The sequence below is a fragment of the Sprattus sprattus genome (genome assembly GCF_963457725.1).
Source record: "Sprattus sprattus genome assembly, chromosome: 11".
In the NCBI taxonomy this organism is placed as follows: Eukaryota; Metazoa; Chordata; class Actinopteri; order Clupeiformes; family Clupeidae; genus Sprattus; species Sprattus sprattus.
The window spans coordinates 24,478,918-24,495,122 of NC_137909.1; the positions used below are offsets into that span (position 1 = coordinate 24,478,918).

A 16,205-nucleotide genomic window follows, 5' to 3' on the forward strand; every position below is an offset into this window, starting at 1 on the left:
TGTTGGTCAGTTTTACAGACCACTGCAGTGGTTCGACAGTTCTGGCTGAAATTACCGAAGGCATAATTCATGAAAGTCATTCTCTTGTGAAGCATTTGAAGTAAACAACATGGTGAACCAATTACAATACTCATGACAAAAACATATATATATATATACTGTATATATAAATATATAATGTACATCATTGTATGGAAAATTAAGTGGGGCATGAAATCAGAGCAGAACTAGATCTAATTTTATCACTTGACATGCTCAATACCACTTGTTTGTGTGAAGAAGAAAAAAAAAAACATTTCAACTCAATATGCAATCTTCCTGTAATACTTACAATTACGCCTTAAAAACAAGAGCTATTTGAGTTTGGGTACGGTTGAAGTGAAATCTCATCTTAGCATGAACCTGTGAAACCTCTCTCTCTCTGTTTTGTGGTTTGCCCTTACCGCTGATGATCTAGCTGCCCTCTAACTGTGTCTGCCCCGCAGAAAGGCCGAGCGTGTACTGCTGAGTAAGGGTGTGTGTGTATTTGCCATATATTATGACAGATGGTGGGCAGTATATGTAGATTACTCAAGTGGAGGTGGTGTACTGCAGTGAACGCTGCAGTGAATTGCTTCAGCTGCAATAAGCTGGCCTCTGTCTCCTTGACTCTGGTATGGAACGACATAACACACACTCCGCTGTCACAGCAGGCCATTACGGAGTGAACCAGTGCGCTCTAATACAGAAATAGTGTGCAAACATGGCTATGAGAGGCCAGGCAGCCATTATGCAGAATTTGTGCCTTTGTGAGAGAGAGAGAGAGAGAGCTGAGAGCAAATAAGCCTCTGTTAATGACCACGAATCGGAGGATAGTCAGATCATGATCCAATTGTGACGGATGCCACTGAATCTCCCAGACACAAGACTAACACCAAGTTACGAAAACAAACTTCTTCTGTCCCCTTCTGTCTCTTTGTTTCTGTCTCTTTTCCTGCTGGCTGTATTTCAACTTTATGTGTGTTTTTTCTGTTTCTCCTCTCTCTGTCCTTCTGGCTGGCTCCCGCCACCCAGGGGTATAGTGGTAATCATGCCCTTGCTTGTTGAAATCACTGCATCGATATACAATTTTACACCCCCTCGGAGAATACAATGTGTAGGACAATGATGTGTTTATGTGTGTATGCGTTTGTGCGGGAGGGTGATGGAGAAAACAAATAAGGGGGAAAAGCATGGGGAACAAAGGAGAATGAGAGAGAGACGGACTGACGGACATGTTTATTGGTTGTTACAGCTGCCACTGAGGAGCATTCTGTACAGAAGAATCGGAGCAGATAACCCCACATATTCCCTGCTGGAAAGAAAGGCAGGGGACGAGTTCAGCTGAAAATAGTACTGGGCCATGTTATGAGAGAGGTAGTAAGTGAAAATAACATGGGAGACCAATGCAGATCATAGAGGCTTGATTTGCATTCGTCGCTCACTAACTTTACGCAATTTAGCATGTATACTATCACAGAAAGCATGGTACTGATGCAAAGTCTCTGATGAGGGTCCTGAAATACCTGGTAATGGTTATCATGAAGCTAGTTTGTGAGCAGATAGGGGTTACCCTAGCAACAACTCCATCTACAAAGAGCTAGTTTTTGAGCAGGTGGGGGTTACCCTAGCAACGACTCCATCCCAACATAACTAGTTTGTGAGCAGGTGGGGGTTACCCTAGCAACGACTCCATCCAAACATAACTAGTTTGTGAGCAGATGGGGGTTACCTTAGCAACGACTCAATCCAAACATAACTAGTTTGTGAGCAGATGGGGGTTACCCTAGCAACGACTCCATCCAAACCTGCCTTAGTTCTGCATCTGCCAACCAATGACCAAGTGTTGAATAATGTGGCTGGACCTGTAGTAGAGGAAGGAGATGAAATCCTTATAGAGAAAGTTGAATGACTAGTCAGGTATAACCAGACCATGACCACGTTCCATTGGGGATTGTTCTCTCTTGTTGCATCCTAATGGGTGCGTGCCTCTGGTTAATTTTGAAACCACTGGACCAGCCTTTAACCAATCTGCATTGACCACTGTGAGATTGCTATACTTCCCACTTCACCACTAACGATGCAAACCGATGTATTAGCCATTTCCAAAATCCCTGTTGGCAGTAAGGAAACACTGAAGCAATTTACACCTTTTTCTTGCTCTAGCTTCGATTCTTGGATGTTTGAAAGTGTTGCTATTAATGTTTTTATAGCGTTGTGTAGCTCTGAAACTGCTTGTTACTACATTTTGAAACAAACACTTCACTTCTTCATCGAACTAAGCCACCCCCACTCGTTGCTAATTGGTCCGCCCTTCAGAGCGGCTGATCAACTCGTCTTGCAAATAGAGTTTCCAGAAATTCAAGCGAAAGGTGAGCTGAAAGCAATAAAGGAGCAGAGCCAGGTTACTGAATGACAGCCTGGGGGAATCATGATTCTTATCAGGATGGTATCATTTTCTCCTGGAACAAATGATAATTAGTACAACTCCAGAGGCAGTGAGTGATATGGATATAATTAGCTATCACCTGATAGGGTTTTAAGGGCAAATCAATGCTGAAAATAAGAGTGTAGAATACAGTCCAGCCTGAATAAGAGGAAAACAAAGGAGAAGGGAGTAGCTTAGCAATGTGATTACTACGGGTCAACTCTTTACAGTAGTTTCATGCAGCGAATACACATTGCATCATACTGGAAAATACTATGCAGTTCCTTGGTCAAAATGGATCAATATGTGTAAATATTTCCACATTCACAAACTACACTGAGGCGCTGATCACATATTCAAACTGCACAAGGGTTGAGAGAAAGGGCACTGACATAAAGACAGGAAAGTTGGGGTGTAAAAGCAAAAAGAAAAAAAAGAAAGAAACAAGAGCTGACAGCAAGGAATGATGGGCAGAAGATCCATGGCTTAAACTCTTAGAGCAAGAGGGCTGATACGAGTGGAAGCCAAGTTTGAGCCCCTAGTTCCACAGACATTATGTCATGTCCTCAATATCTCATTTATAAACAAGAGCAATCAGAGATTTCTGACCTCCAGCAAGGCGGTACACAAATCCGGATCCAGAATCCTGAAATTGTAATGGGGCTGTCCCAGGACCAAGATGCACCTCCTGTGAAAATTTCAGAAAGATCCGCCCTGTAGTTTCTGAGAAATCTTGTCCACAGACAGACAAACGGACAAATAAAAAAAAAAAATAATAAATTAACGGACCCGATCGCATAACCTCCTTGCTGGAGGTAATAACAAGGAGCTCTTTTTCTCAAGAAATAGAAGAGAAGTAGAAGAGCGGTAGGTCTATTTAACAGAGAAAGGTACAGCTGTATTATAGTGAGGGAAAATGATTCCCTTGACCTTGTAAGGGCAAATGATACTGCATTCAGATCCTGTAAAAAAGCACTAAGGGCCAGTACCACTAACATTCATTAATACTGGACATTAGAAAGGGATCCCAAGTGGCTTGGAAACCCCCAAAATACAAACCCTACACAAGCCATCATTTGGTCCTTCAATCATAGCCATATAACTGAGCGTGAAAAAAGGTATTGTTGACCATTTTACAGAAATAGTCCTGTGAAGCTATACAGAAAAGACAAAGCAGAGGTGCTTATGCTGAAGGCATTAGGGAAGACAGTGCAGTTTGGCAAGGACAAAGCAGAGCCAGCTTGCGGATGTCTACACCAATAGTAGATTTCATTACTCCCGCATGGAAACTGCCCAGGACCTGCCCAGGACCTGCCTCCCCAGGAAGACCACAGTGGGAGTGCATGAGGGCTGAAGCTTGAGGAACGGCTGGAAAATAGGAGTCCTGATGTTGCCTAGTGAGTGTTGCCGTGGGAATGAACACAAAAGCAATTGTCAAGGTGAGAGAGGTGAGCTGGGTGAAAATGACATACAAGGGAGACTGCTACAGGGAGCACAGCATCTGGCTGACCCTTTTCTTAAATCAATCTCCTCCCACACTTCCTCTAGTCGTCGATGGGTCACGTGTATAGACAGCATTCAAGCACATATTCACATGTTAACCAGCACAAGCTATACATCTTCATGTAATATCACCGTGCTTCTCTTTTTAAATCAAAATAATGTCAGGTGTGCACTGTGCCTATGCACCCTCCCCTGATTTGAATGGAATACATAGTAAAGGAAAAACTATAGAAAATATAGTATAGAATATAGAAAATATAAAGTATAAGTAGAGAAAATAGTGTGAATCACAGACTGGGTGTTCAAAACATTGCACGGCCAGCTCCCCACCTTACAGCAGCAGTTCAGCTTGCCAGTGCATAAAACCCCTAAGGTACAACAGCCTACATAGGAGGCAGTAACTTCTACTGACACTGGACCACACTACACTGCTATTTGATAACAGGTAAATTCCCCAGGTGAGGTACGTGTTATGCACACACAGACAACAGCAGGTCTTTTGGGGAGTTTACCTCCAGAGGCCATCTAATATGCAGCGCCTCAGATAGTATTAGTCACAGAAATTCTGAAAATCTCAGGGGGAATGGTAATCTGGTGCCTGGCAGCAATATAATACAACAAAGCCTTTCTCAGTTTGTAATGTAATATACCCCCACATACACTTTGGGAGACTCTCATGTGTGCATTATGGCAGTGGAATCTATATTATTCAACAAGCACAGACCAGGTTCTCTTGATATATTGGCACTGTGTTTCTCTTTGCACTCCAACATTACCATATCATACACACAGCTCCAAGGTGTTTGCATGAGTCATGGCAGCAAGGCCATTCAGCTGATGTAAACATGACTGCTTCTTAGGCTGTATATTTGTCAGGTAGAATGAGATTAGCTGGAGATTGAGTGGAATACTCCCCCAGGGCGCTAATACGAATGCATTTTCAACCACACTCCATCCACAAGGTAAATGGATGAGAAGTAAGCGTCCATGTGGCCACCGACTCCTGAAGTTTTCATTTCAGGCATCATGCGGTAATGATAACTAATAAACATTTCATTAATTGCCAACAAGGTCTGTGTGGAGTGTTATTGACCATTATTCCCTGTATTCACCATTTATATTCACTGAATAAGACATTTAGTCATGTATGCCCTCCATTATAAACTCAGACTTCCAACCTGTCCTGAGGTCCAGTGACATGGCATCTTTCCTTGATGTACATTTGAGAAACAAGCTGGCAAAGAAGCTGGATAGTGTTGAAGAAAGGATGCAGGCATTTTTTTTGCAAACATGTCACTTATCGTTGTAAAGAGAGGGCGTGACAAAAAGCTTAAAGGAAGAATGGAAATATAAAAAGGCAAAGGGAAAAATCTTGTAGACAAATGAGGATTTTCTTTTCAGCATCTGTAACTGTAACAGTGTCACATGTCCACTAATACTGTAGGCAGGCACGTGCACAGATAGACCCCTAGTGGTGCTCAAGCACCTGCCCTTTTGCCCTGTATGAGATTACAAAGTGCCCTTTCTGTTGGAGCCCAATGTTTTCTTCATTCATCAATATTTCAGAATCAAAATTACTCTCTCTGTCATCACATCCACCAGAATGTGTTTTGATATTTTACAGGGCATTTCATTTAGTTCTTGTGGAAATTTCACCCCGACATGCTCCGTGGCCATAGACAGTAATTCATTTGTATGCCTTTTTATGTCCGTGGCGCTCAGAAGCCCCCGCCGCGCCCCTCCCTCCTCCTAGTGCTCATGCAGTGTTGAATAAGTATCACATTGATGTTTTATGCTATTTAAATTACAGTGTATTCCAGGAGTAAATTGTGTAAAGAAAGGTAGTTCATTAAGGTAGTACAAACCTTTGACAATGACGCATCTCATGTCAGATTGATAGTAGATGTTACTGAAAACATTTACACCACAGAATTAAAATCCCTTCATTCAATTCTCTTTCCCACCCATTATTTAAATATTCATTTTGTCTTCCATCACCCAATCTGTGGTTTACATTGGATGTGTATTTTTATAATAATGAAAAAACAATACTCATCAAATCACCAGAGTTAATATACACATTTTACAATAATCTACTAAATGTGTGTATATGTAGTGCAACATTAAAAACCAGTTAACCAGTTTCACTTTTAGAAAAGAGTTTCGACACGTCTATCAAACAATACAATGTTTTTTGCAAATAACAATTATACTCACAAACAAATTAAGGAAAAACCAAAAAGGGCAAAACATTTTTTTTAAAGTGAAACACATTGCTTTTACTAGAAGGCAACCATGCAACCATGCATCCACGCAACCATGTCATTTGTGGATCCGTTGATTTTTGGCACTGTGTTTACGCTTGTACGAGACGCAAAAGTAAACGCTTGTACAGCAGGGGCATCTGCCTTCCATTAACCTCATCACAGTGCTGATGGATCTATGACTAGAGAACTTTACTGAAGTGTTATTGAGCATTCAGCTATCAAAAATAGCACTATTAAGAGAAAAGCACTGCAGGATGTCCTGTATGAACCGGGACAAGCTAGCTAACATTATAGCATTAGCAATACAGCTATAGCAGTACAGCTAACAATATTAGTTAGTTAGTTGTTGTTAGTTACATGTTTAGCAATAGAGCTATCTATAAACATGAAAAGCATGCCAAAAGGTGCCAAAATCGTCTGATCCACAAATGTTGTGTAAACAAATGTGTTGCAGTTAAAAAATCAATAACACAGACTCACAAAACATGGGCTGTGTCTCAAATTGCATACAACTGATCTATACTGTGGGATAAAAATGTATATGTTTCACATTTAATTAAGTAGGTTAGTATAGGATTCCTATTATAACTTGAATTGAATGGGTAACTAAGTTGACCATGGGGTTTGTGTGACCTGTTGGGTAATGTTCTTATTAGCTAAGAGAGTCACCCAGGGCTTGGAGGTAAGGGGATCCTATGTAAATAGTCTTATCTCTGGGGAGAAGAGGTGGCCACAGTGTAAGAGTACGAGGGAGGGGTTTTAGGTATAAGAGATGAGTTTGCCCAGAGATAGATGGGCATTGTTGTTGGACATTTCATGAACATGGATGGCTTGTAACAATGCTCCCGATATCGTTAATAAATCTGCAGCACCACTCCAGTTGTCTGTAAGTCATTTTTACCACAATACTCTTCATAAAGATGTTCCAAAACGGGTGAATAGGTGTAGTGGTTTAATGTGCTTTGCAAATTGCCTGACCACAAATGAGAAATACACTTTTCCATTTGGCCTCAGAACTCTAGAACTGTCAACAAGCAGGTCAGATCCCTAGAGATTTGCCTCTAGAACTGTCAACAAGCAGGTCAGATCCCTAGAGATTTGCCTTGTCTTCCACCTCCAAGTTGCTCCTGTTCACAGTGCTGGAGCCAGCCGGTGACATCATCATCAGTCTCTCTCCTTCAGCATTGCTTACTGTTTGATCCAGCCTTGGTGTCATGACCCCAAGGACATCCCACGTTTTGGGCAGTATGCCACGGCGGAATAGTTGAGTGAAGAGGTAAGAGAACAAAAGGATGCAGAGGAGTGTGAAGAGCATAGCTATTGATCGGATAGGTGCTTGCTGGATGTACACACCATCGGTTATTTCACCACCTGGAAAATGGATAACTGGCGGAAGGCCTATCAGAGGCTCCCCACTCAACAACCTCAGCAATATGCCCATGAAGTACCCCACACCTGCCCCGTAAACATTGGAGACAGGGCAGAAGAGGACACAAATCAGCTGCGGAAGCATGACAAAGTACGCCACATCAGCTGCAAGGACCCAAAGTACCAAAATGCTGTTATCAAGGAGAGATAAAGCTGTGCCTGCCACCCCAGTCACCACGATTGCTATTCGGATCACCAACTGTAGCTCCCTCTCCGATGCCTGTAGACACACACAAACACATGCCCACAGGAAGTGATTTGTTACTATTTCGTTGCGTTTTCTGGTGTAATCACAAACACATCTTACTTATGTTCTTAAGGAACAGTTTGATCTTCATTCTTTAGGTAACTAGTTTGTATGACATCTACAAAATCCTTTTGATGGCATATGATCATGTGAAATAGTAGAGCTGTCTTAACATCATTATTTATCATTTGATTGGGATCAATAACTGTAAAAATCATGGACAGCATGGTCCACCAAGCCCATTTTTGGTTAAACCTCCTCCATTCCTTCTGGTTGACTCTGCATACAACAACTGTTGCCCAGGTTCTTCACCAATCAAAGCTTTATGCAAGAGAGCCACCGTTTGAAAAAACTTTGATCAATTATCGACTAGAGTCTACCAAAGGGCATGTGGGAGACTCTATGGTCAAGTGGAAGAAAGTTCTGTGGTGTGATGAGACCAAAGTGGAGCTTTTTTTCAACAGTGGCTCTCTTCCATAAAGCTTTGATTGGTGAAAAAAAGAGTCTCTCCCATCTCAGCTGCTGTAGCTTGTAACTCCTTCAGAGAAATCATAGGTGTCTTGGGGGCCTCTCTCACGAGTATTCTTCTTGCACTGTCACTCAGTTTGTGAGGACAGCCTGCTCTAGCCAGATTTACACAAGTGCCATATTCCTTCCATTTCTTGATCATGGATTTAACAGAATTCCAGGGGATGTTTAGTGCCTTGAACATTTTTTGTATCCTTCCCCTGACTTTTACTTTTCAATAACCTTTTCTCTGAGTTGCTCGGAGTGTTCTTTTGTCTTCATGGTGTAACGGTAGCCAGGAATACTGATTACTGAATACTGACCAGTGAATGGACCTTCCAGACACAGGTGACATTACACTACAACCACTTGAGACACATTCACTGCACACTGATCCCCATTTCATTAATTGTGAGACTTCTAGCACCAATTGGCTGGACCTCTGTTGAAGCAGGTATTAGGGAGCTTTTGGCTCTCGCTGAGGAGGAAGGATAGGTGTGGGGGGAAGAACACCTAACCCCAGACAACACACGCAGGGGAGAACAACTGTCCATGTCACTGCACCAGTAGACGTTCCAGAATTAAAGAAGCGAAACGTTGGTGAATGGTGGTTTCTGGCTGATGACCCTGCAGCTGACCTATGGGCACCGGAGGAGGTGCGACAGGCAGCAATGCCATACATTTGGGCAGCACGGTGGCTCAGTGGTTAGCACTGTCGCCTCACAGCAAGAAGGCCCTGATGGCGTGGGTTCGAATCCTGGTTGTTTCTGGGGTTTGTATCCCGTTCCTTTCTGTGCAGAGTTTGCATGTTCTCCCCGTGACTGCGTGGGTTTACTCCGGTTTCCCCCACCATCATAAAGACATGCATCACACTACATCGTGAATGTTGGAATGGTCGGTTGTTGGTGGTCGGAGGGGCCGTAGGCGCTGATTGGCTGCCACGCTTCCGTCAGTCTGCCCCGTGACTGCATGGGTTTACTCCGGTTTCCCCCACCATCATAAAGACATGCATCACACTACATCGTGAATCTGAATGAATGTTGGAATGGTCGGTTGTTGGTGGTCGGAGGGGCCGTAGGCGCTGATTGGCTGCCACGCTTCCGTCAGTCTGCCCCAGGGCAGCTGTGGCTACTCTCGTAGCTTACCACCACTGGTATGACTGTGCGACTTTGGGTCATTGAAAAGCGCATTACAAATATATGTAATAATAATAATAACATTTACTGGTCAGTCACTTTAAAGGGGGCGAATACTTATGCAATCACTTATTCTTCATTACATGTTTTTATTTAATTGACATAACTGTGTAGAAATCTGTTTTCACTTTGACATTAAAGAGGGCTTTTTTATGATTGGCTGCCACGCTTCCGTCAGTCTGCCCCAGGGCAGCTGTGGCTACTCTCGTAGCTTACCACCACTGGTATGACTGTGCAACTTTGGGTCATTGAAAAGCGCATTACAAATATAAGTAATAATAATAATAATAACATTTACTGGTCAGTCACTTTAAAGGGGGCGAATACTTATGCAATCACTTATTCTTCATTACATATTTTTTATTTAATTGACATAACTGTGTAGAAATCTGTTTTCACTTTGACATTAAAGAGGGCTTTTTTATGAATGTTTTTGATTTGAAAACAATTAAAGGGTAAAACATCCAAGGGGGTGAATACTTATGCATATATTTCATATATATGTATATACACATACACACATGTATACAAATAAAATATATGTTTGGGGAGATTGTTCATTGTTCATTGCTCATTGCGTTCTATCTACGGGGGCATTCTTGCCAGGCTGGGCAAACCTGTTCTCTGATGTTCTTGTAGATGTTAGTAGAGAACACGGCTGCACTGGAGAGGAGGGCTGAATCTATGGAGGACATAACTCCTGCTGCCACTGCTCCGATCCCTAATATGGCAACATAGGAGGGAGAAAGGTACTGCAAACAAATGGGCAGGATACTATATGCCTCTCCGCGCTCGTATGGAGAAGGGGTGCCATAATCAGTCTGATTCCAGTCTGTGGAAATACATATGAACAAACAGTCAGGGGAGTGTTTATTGTGTAACTAATAATATACTCCCTATTCTGAGTAAAAGACTAGGTATACTAGGTATACTGGGATTGGTTTAATTTACATACATATCATAATAAAAGATGTGGGACCAGTGGCTCAACGTTCAGCAATGGATAAGCAGCCCAAACCTGTAGATGCAGCCACTGCTCCTATCAGTACAGATGGAATGCCCAGGATAAGGACCAACACCGCTGAAGCAAAACACGCAATCTGTGCTTTGGCTGCTGAGGCAGAAGACAGGGTCCTCTGGTGAAAACCCTGTATACCTAGGTCTCCTAGGCTCTATTCATGACACACAACAAAACAATCACAAATACTCACTCAACTTTTAACTCAAGTATTAATCACACAGGTATAGTAATTACAAAATATCTATGTTGTATTACTGTTACTGGACTGAAGTAGTGTTGTGTAAATAATGAAGAATATCGGTACAGTCATCAGGTGATCATCAGGGTCCAAGTAGCATGTACCACCAGTTCACCAAATGGTAAAACCATAAATATCTGGGGCCGTATTCACAAAGAATCTTAGGGCTAAAAGTAGCTCATAAGTGGCGAATTTAGGAGAAACTCCTAAAAATAATGGGCGTCAGTCAGTCTTAAATGTAGGACTCCTAATTTTTTTTACTAAGAGCAATTCACAAAATATTTTATCCCTAAAAGTAGCACCTAAGTCTAGGACAGCTTAAAACTCCTCATGAGGACTCCTAAGTCACTAAGACCTATTCACAAAAAATCGTAAGATGGCTGCAGCCGACTTGGAATTGATAAAAGACATTGCTTAAACCGTGAAGGTATTAATATTGTCGTAGAATTAGCGCGGGATGCAATGACGACTTTAAACAACGATGTGTCCCGAAGTGAAATGTTTGGAAACATAAAGATAGCCTATATTTGGCTTTGCGGAAAACGCAAATGACGACATCATCATTCAGCCGTTTAATTCATCAAACTATCAACGCACTGTAGACCCCACATCATCCAACAGTTGGATGTACCGATGACTTGTGCATTTCAACGGAGAGCGGTCTGCAGCAGGTTTTTGAGAACTTACCAGCTGGATGCCGCTGGGGTGACAGTGGCTATTGGTCCTGGGACCAGTAGGCTTTCGCTTAGGCTATACGTTTCACGTTCGTTTCGCTTTGATCAATTAAGATTGGAGGGCTTAAAGGGCCGCATGTGCTGATATTTGAAGTGGTCAAGGGCTGGAAATATAATAGCCTTACAGTTTGCTGGGTGCTTTAATTATTACTGCCTTGATTACATGCAATTGCCATATTTTATATTGATCGCTTTATATTTCTCTTAACGTGCAAAGTGTCATTCCCGTTGGATGCACAAACTTGTCATCATGCGTGTGCATTCTGCTAACTGCACTGTCCATAACTATTTAATATGACTTAATTTGAAGCCTAGGTTATTCTCTTACTTTCAGTCGATATAGTGGGATTGTTAGAGAGACGTCACGAATGAGTTTTTAATGAGAGAACCTGTCAACAACCAATCACCGTCCTCACCCCTTCTAAACTCGTGCATGAGAAGCGACGTCATCCATAGCAACGGAGTTTTTATCTTAAGCTTAGGAGTTGGTATTATCCTTAGTATGAGTAGGTCTCAGAGCCGTTGTGAATCACTTTTAAGAAATTACTCCTACGTAAAAGGTTTTAGCGCGAGTTAGGAGCACTCCTAGTGGTAAGATAAAAGGCTTTGTGAATACGGCCCCTGATCTTTTGCAGAGATGACAATCCTTACCAGTGCACAAGCTTCATCCAGCCATATCCAGATGTCCCATGTCTTCAGCTGACCAAGCCACGGTGGCTGATAGGTATAATTGAAGGCTGTGATGCTGATGTCAAGAGAGACAGGATTCAAAAGGATGAACGGCACACAGAGCCACTAGAGGAGAAGACAGCACACATTACGTCACATCACGGTTAAACGATAAATTGAGGTCATCATGTAACATGGTGTTCTGGGCCTGAGGGTGGTTTGCAGTGTTTCACGGTGTGTTTGGAGTGGTGTGTAGTGTAGTGTTTCACATGAGTGCAGTGGTGATTTGTACACTTTAAATGAGCACTTAACACAAACCTTTTCTATCGCCCTGTGTTGCATGATCACTAATTGATCACAGGTGCGTAGCATTATGCCACTCCCCTCCCTAGGTGTTTCCCTTCACAATGTCTCTATTTATACCCCTGTCCACAAGCTGACGGCAGAACTGTCTGACGCTGTGTGTCCGCAAATTAAGGTTGGTGGTTGGCTCACGATATTCCTTGGTGTTGGCTTACTTTCTCTGTGTACAATTTTAAATGTCGAGAACTGTCTGACGCTGTGTGTCCGCAAATTAAGGTTGGTCCAGATGAGATAGTGGCTGAGGACTGCAGGCCATTGACCCTGTCCAAGCTGTGCCGTGACTGAGAACCAGAGAACTCGCAAGACTGTGAATGGGACTGACGTGCACAGCGCTGAAACAATTACGGACCTGCCTGGACAACAGACAGACCCACTGAACTTTGAGTGCTGGCACTATTTTAGATACGAGCATTTTAATGTTTTATACCTCTTGTTAGTTTCCCAATAAATCTATTTTATTATTAAGAACGGTGTTGTAGTTTCCCGTGCACGCACTCTGGTCTTTCGTCCGAGCCTCAACCTTCCTTTTAGGGTGCGTTTCAACACATTCCACCATAAAACACAATGATGTACTAAAAGAAGAAAGAAAAAAAATGCAGATGTCTAACTAGTGTTGAACTAAATAAAGGTTAAGTAAAATCATTTTTATAAATCTTTCAAACAACTAAAACAACTCGACCTGTCAAGCCTTAAACTGCCTTGAGGTCTATGGGAGAATGTGTGGTTTAATCTATGGATAATTTGGTACACACTGGCTAAAACTCACCAAAGCTACGAACATGAGGATCAGCTGGATGACATCAGTGTATGCCACAGAGTACAACCCCCCAAGGAGAGTGTAGATGATTGCTACAGCTGCGGATACCACCACAGCGTAGACATACGGCAGATCAAGGATTACGCTGACAGTCCCCCCTGGAAAATATCAAGAAAGTGACCCAGTTTGAGAAGGGGAGTATGAATTGGAGTCCACTTTATTGACCTGCATTAATTACAAGTCTGATTAAGTCTGCCCTCAACTTTAACAGCAGAATGAAGAGGGGTGTGGCCATGATAAAGAGTGGAGCCTGATACACACTGCTTACACACGCTCATTTGAGGTTATAGTGCATATATTGAAATGAGGAGAGCTGTGTTTTATTTTTCATGAGAAATTATACTGTGCAAACAAACAACTGTTCCATATTCTGGCCTGTGTCACTATATGGAATTCATCTTCATTTCCATTTGAAAGATCTAATTCTTTTACCCAGAGCCATGAGGGTACATGCCACCCAGAATAAATTTCCAATGATGGCAGGGATGACCAGAAGACCAGTCATAGCTTTGCCATATTTGATCTGGAATGGATCCATCATGGTAACATACTCCTTCTCCCTCATTGGTTTAGCAAAGATTAAACCACCTGAGATCAAATAGAAAAAAAAATAGCTTACATGTAGAATAAACAATTTACACAATGAAAAAGCTTCCCACATAATCTTGCTGTGATCCATCATTGGACCTCTGCTGGTTATCAGAGATTATTTATGGGTTGAAATTTGTTTTGAAATTTGTTTAAGAGTTGACATTTTAGATTTTTTGTATTTGTTATAAGGATTCTAAATAACTAAATGAACGCACTGACTGAAAGTCTTATGTGAATGTAGCCTATGTTAGCCGTCATTAGACTCAGAGTAGGGAATGTGTTCGGTCACTTTGATTCACTTGGGTCATGGTCATTTTACCTTGAACATCAAAGACCTCAGCCAATGGTTGTAAAGCTTGAGATGTCATTTACATGCGTTTAGATATGAGAGTCCAGTACAGGTGCACATGTGGAGTGTTGCGCATGCAAGTGCAGTGTGAACATATGTCACAATATCTAAAAGATCTAGAGCATGGGATGAATCACATGCAACTTACTTCCAGGAATGCAGTGATACTAAACCCGCAATATATGGCCATACATTTGCAAAATTGGCAAAGAAATTCAAAAATATTCTAGAAATGATCAGTATTGCACTACTGTAAGCCCAGTTTCTTTGACATGAGCTAAGAGCTGCAAAGCATATCACACACGAAATGAATGTTAAAACTGTGTTTATATTGGTGCAAAATATGGACAATCACATGACCATGACTCCTTGGGTACATAATGGAGAGGCATTATGGGACGACATTGGAGCACATAAAAATGTTTTTATCTCTATTACACTATCAGGTTTGTTCAAAACTATGTTTCCTCATATCAATTCTTAATTCCAAATTACCTGATAAACTTACCCAATATCAATGTCACTGAAGAGTATAGTGGAATCAATGCCCAGACAAGACCCTTTTTTGGGCTGTAGACAGCTTCTGCCACACCAAGAATAAATCCACCTCCAATCCAGGTGGCTGTGAAACACACATACACAAACACCTGAGGCTCAAATCATGGACAGTGGTGGTTCTTGATAAGGATCACACATTGAAATAGACAAATAGAGGGGGTTCTCACCAAAAGAGGGGGTTTGTTCCCTCCAAAGGGGGGTTACCTACAACCTACAGAGACGAGGATTCTAATGTTTCTGAAATCCATGTTGAGACTAATCTATTCAGCTGAAGAACTGAGAATACTCCACCACTCAGACTGAGACCATTTAAATAAAGCCAAACATGACAAAGAAATCCCCATCTAATGCAATATCAAAACTAGGTTTTTTTTTTTTAAACTCAACTTTTAACACAAAGAACAGGTACAATAGGTTGTAAATGACACTCACCAGTCATAGTGAAAATCCCCACAGCCAAATTTATGGAGCGGTCCCCTAACAGAGCCACTTCTGCGACTGTCCCGGTGGTCCTCTTTGCTTTTGATCTCCTGGAAGCCCATATCCCCGTGCACAGGACCACAGCATAGAAAATGATTGTGACGATCAGACCTGGAATATTGAGTGCCATGGTCTTTCCTCAGAAAGAGTCCTCCAAAAGTATGAGTCAACCCTTAAAATCTCAAAACACTATTCGTTGATTACACAACTTGTTCTCAGTGGAAAGGTACTGTTGTAAGGCCTGTTGGTACAAGACAGTACCCTGGGGCAATGTTCCCTCTAAGCTGTGCGCGTGCGCGATCGCGCAGGCCAGTCGAAGAGGCCGCGCAATATATATTTCAGACCGCGCACATTTTTCAGACCGCATAAACAAAAAATGTTTACGGTTAAAAAATCTGAGCATCAAAGGGGATGTAGGCTAGCTAATAATCATTTAAAATACTGACATGTCTGACAACCAAGCCGGATGTGCGTTTGAATGTTTACATAAAACATTTCCTTTAGCTCTCTTGCCGGTCTCTGCTCCAGCAGTTTATAGGCTACCATGGCGAAAAGAAAGGCAGAGCAGGTGCCCCAGAAAAAGGTCTGCCTAACGTTTAAACATGAACGGCTAGATGAAATAGTCCAAACTGACTCAGGTAGGATAAAACTTTCAGACATATTTACATATGCTCGGAGGCAAACGCGAAAAGAGTTCGCTGGTGGGAAAACATGCAGTGAACAAAGGTGACATTATTCTGTTTGTCGTTAAAGTTTGTGAGCACTTGGATGCCCGCTTCCCTGAGCTGAGT

At 42.1% G+C, this 16,205-nt stretch overlaps 1 protein-coding gene across 1 annotated transcript; it reads right to left on the reverse strand.

Annotated features, from left to right (window-relative positions):
• Positions 1-7,306: 7,306 nt before the first annotated feature.
• On the reverse strand, positions 7,307-15,544 carry LOC308372383 (high affinity choline transporter 1-like; the record flags this gene model as incomplete). The annotated part of the gene is made up of 8 exons (XM_080847537.1): positions 7,307-7,864; positions 10,212-10,426; positions 10,613-10,766; positions 12,239-12,382; positions 13,386-13,534; positions 13,869-14,024; positions 14,885-14,998; positions 15,367-15,544. 8 exons carry the CDS (start codon positions 15,542-15,544, stop codon positions 7,307-7,309), a joined length of 1,668 nt encoding a protein of 555 aa, XP_080703663.1.
• Positions 15,545-16,205: the final 661 nt, after the last annotated feature.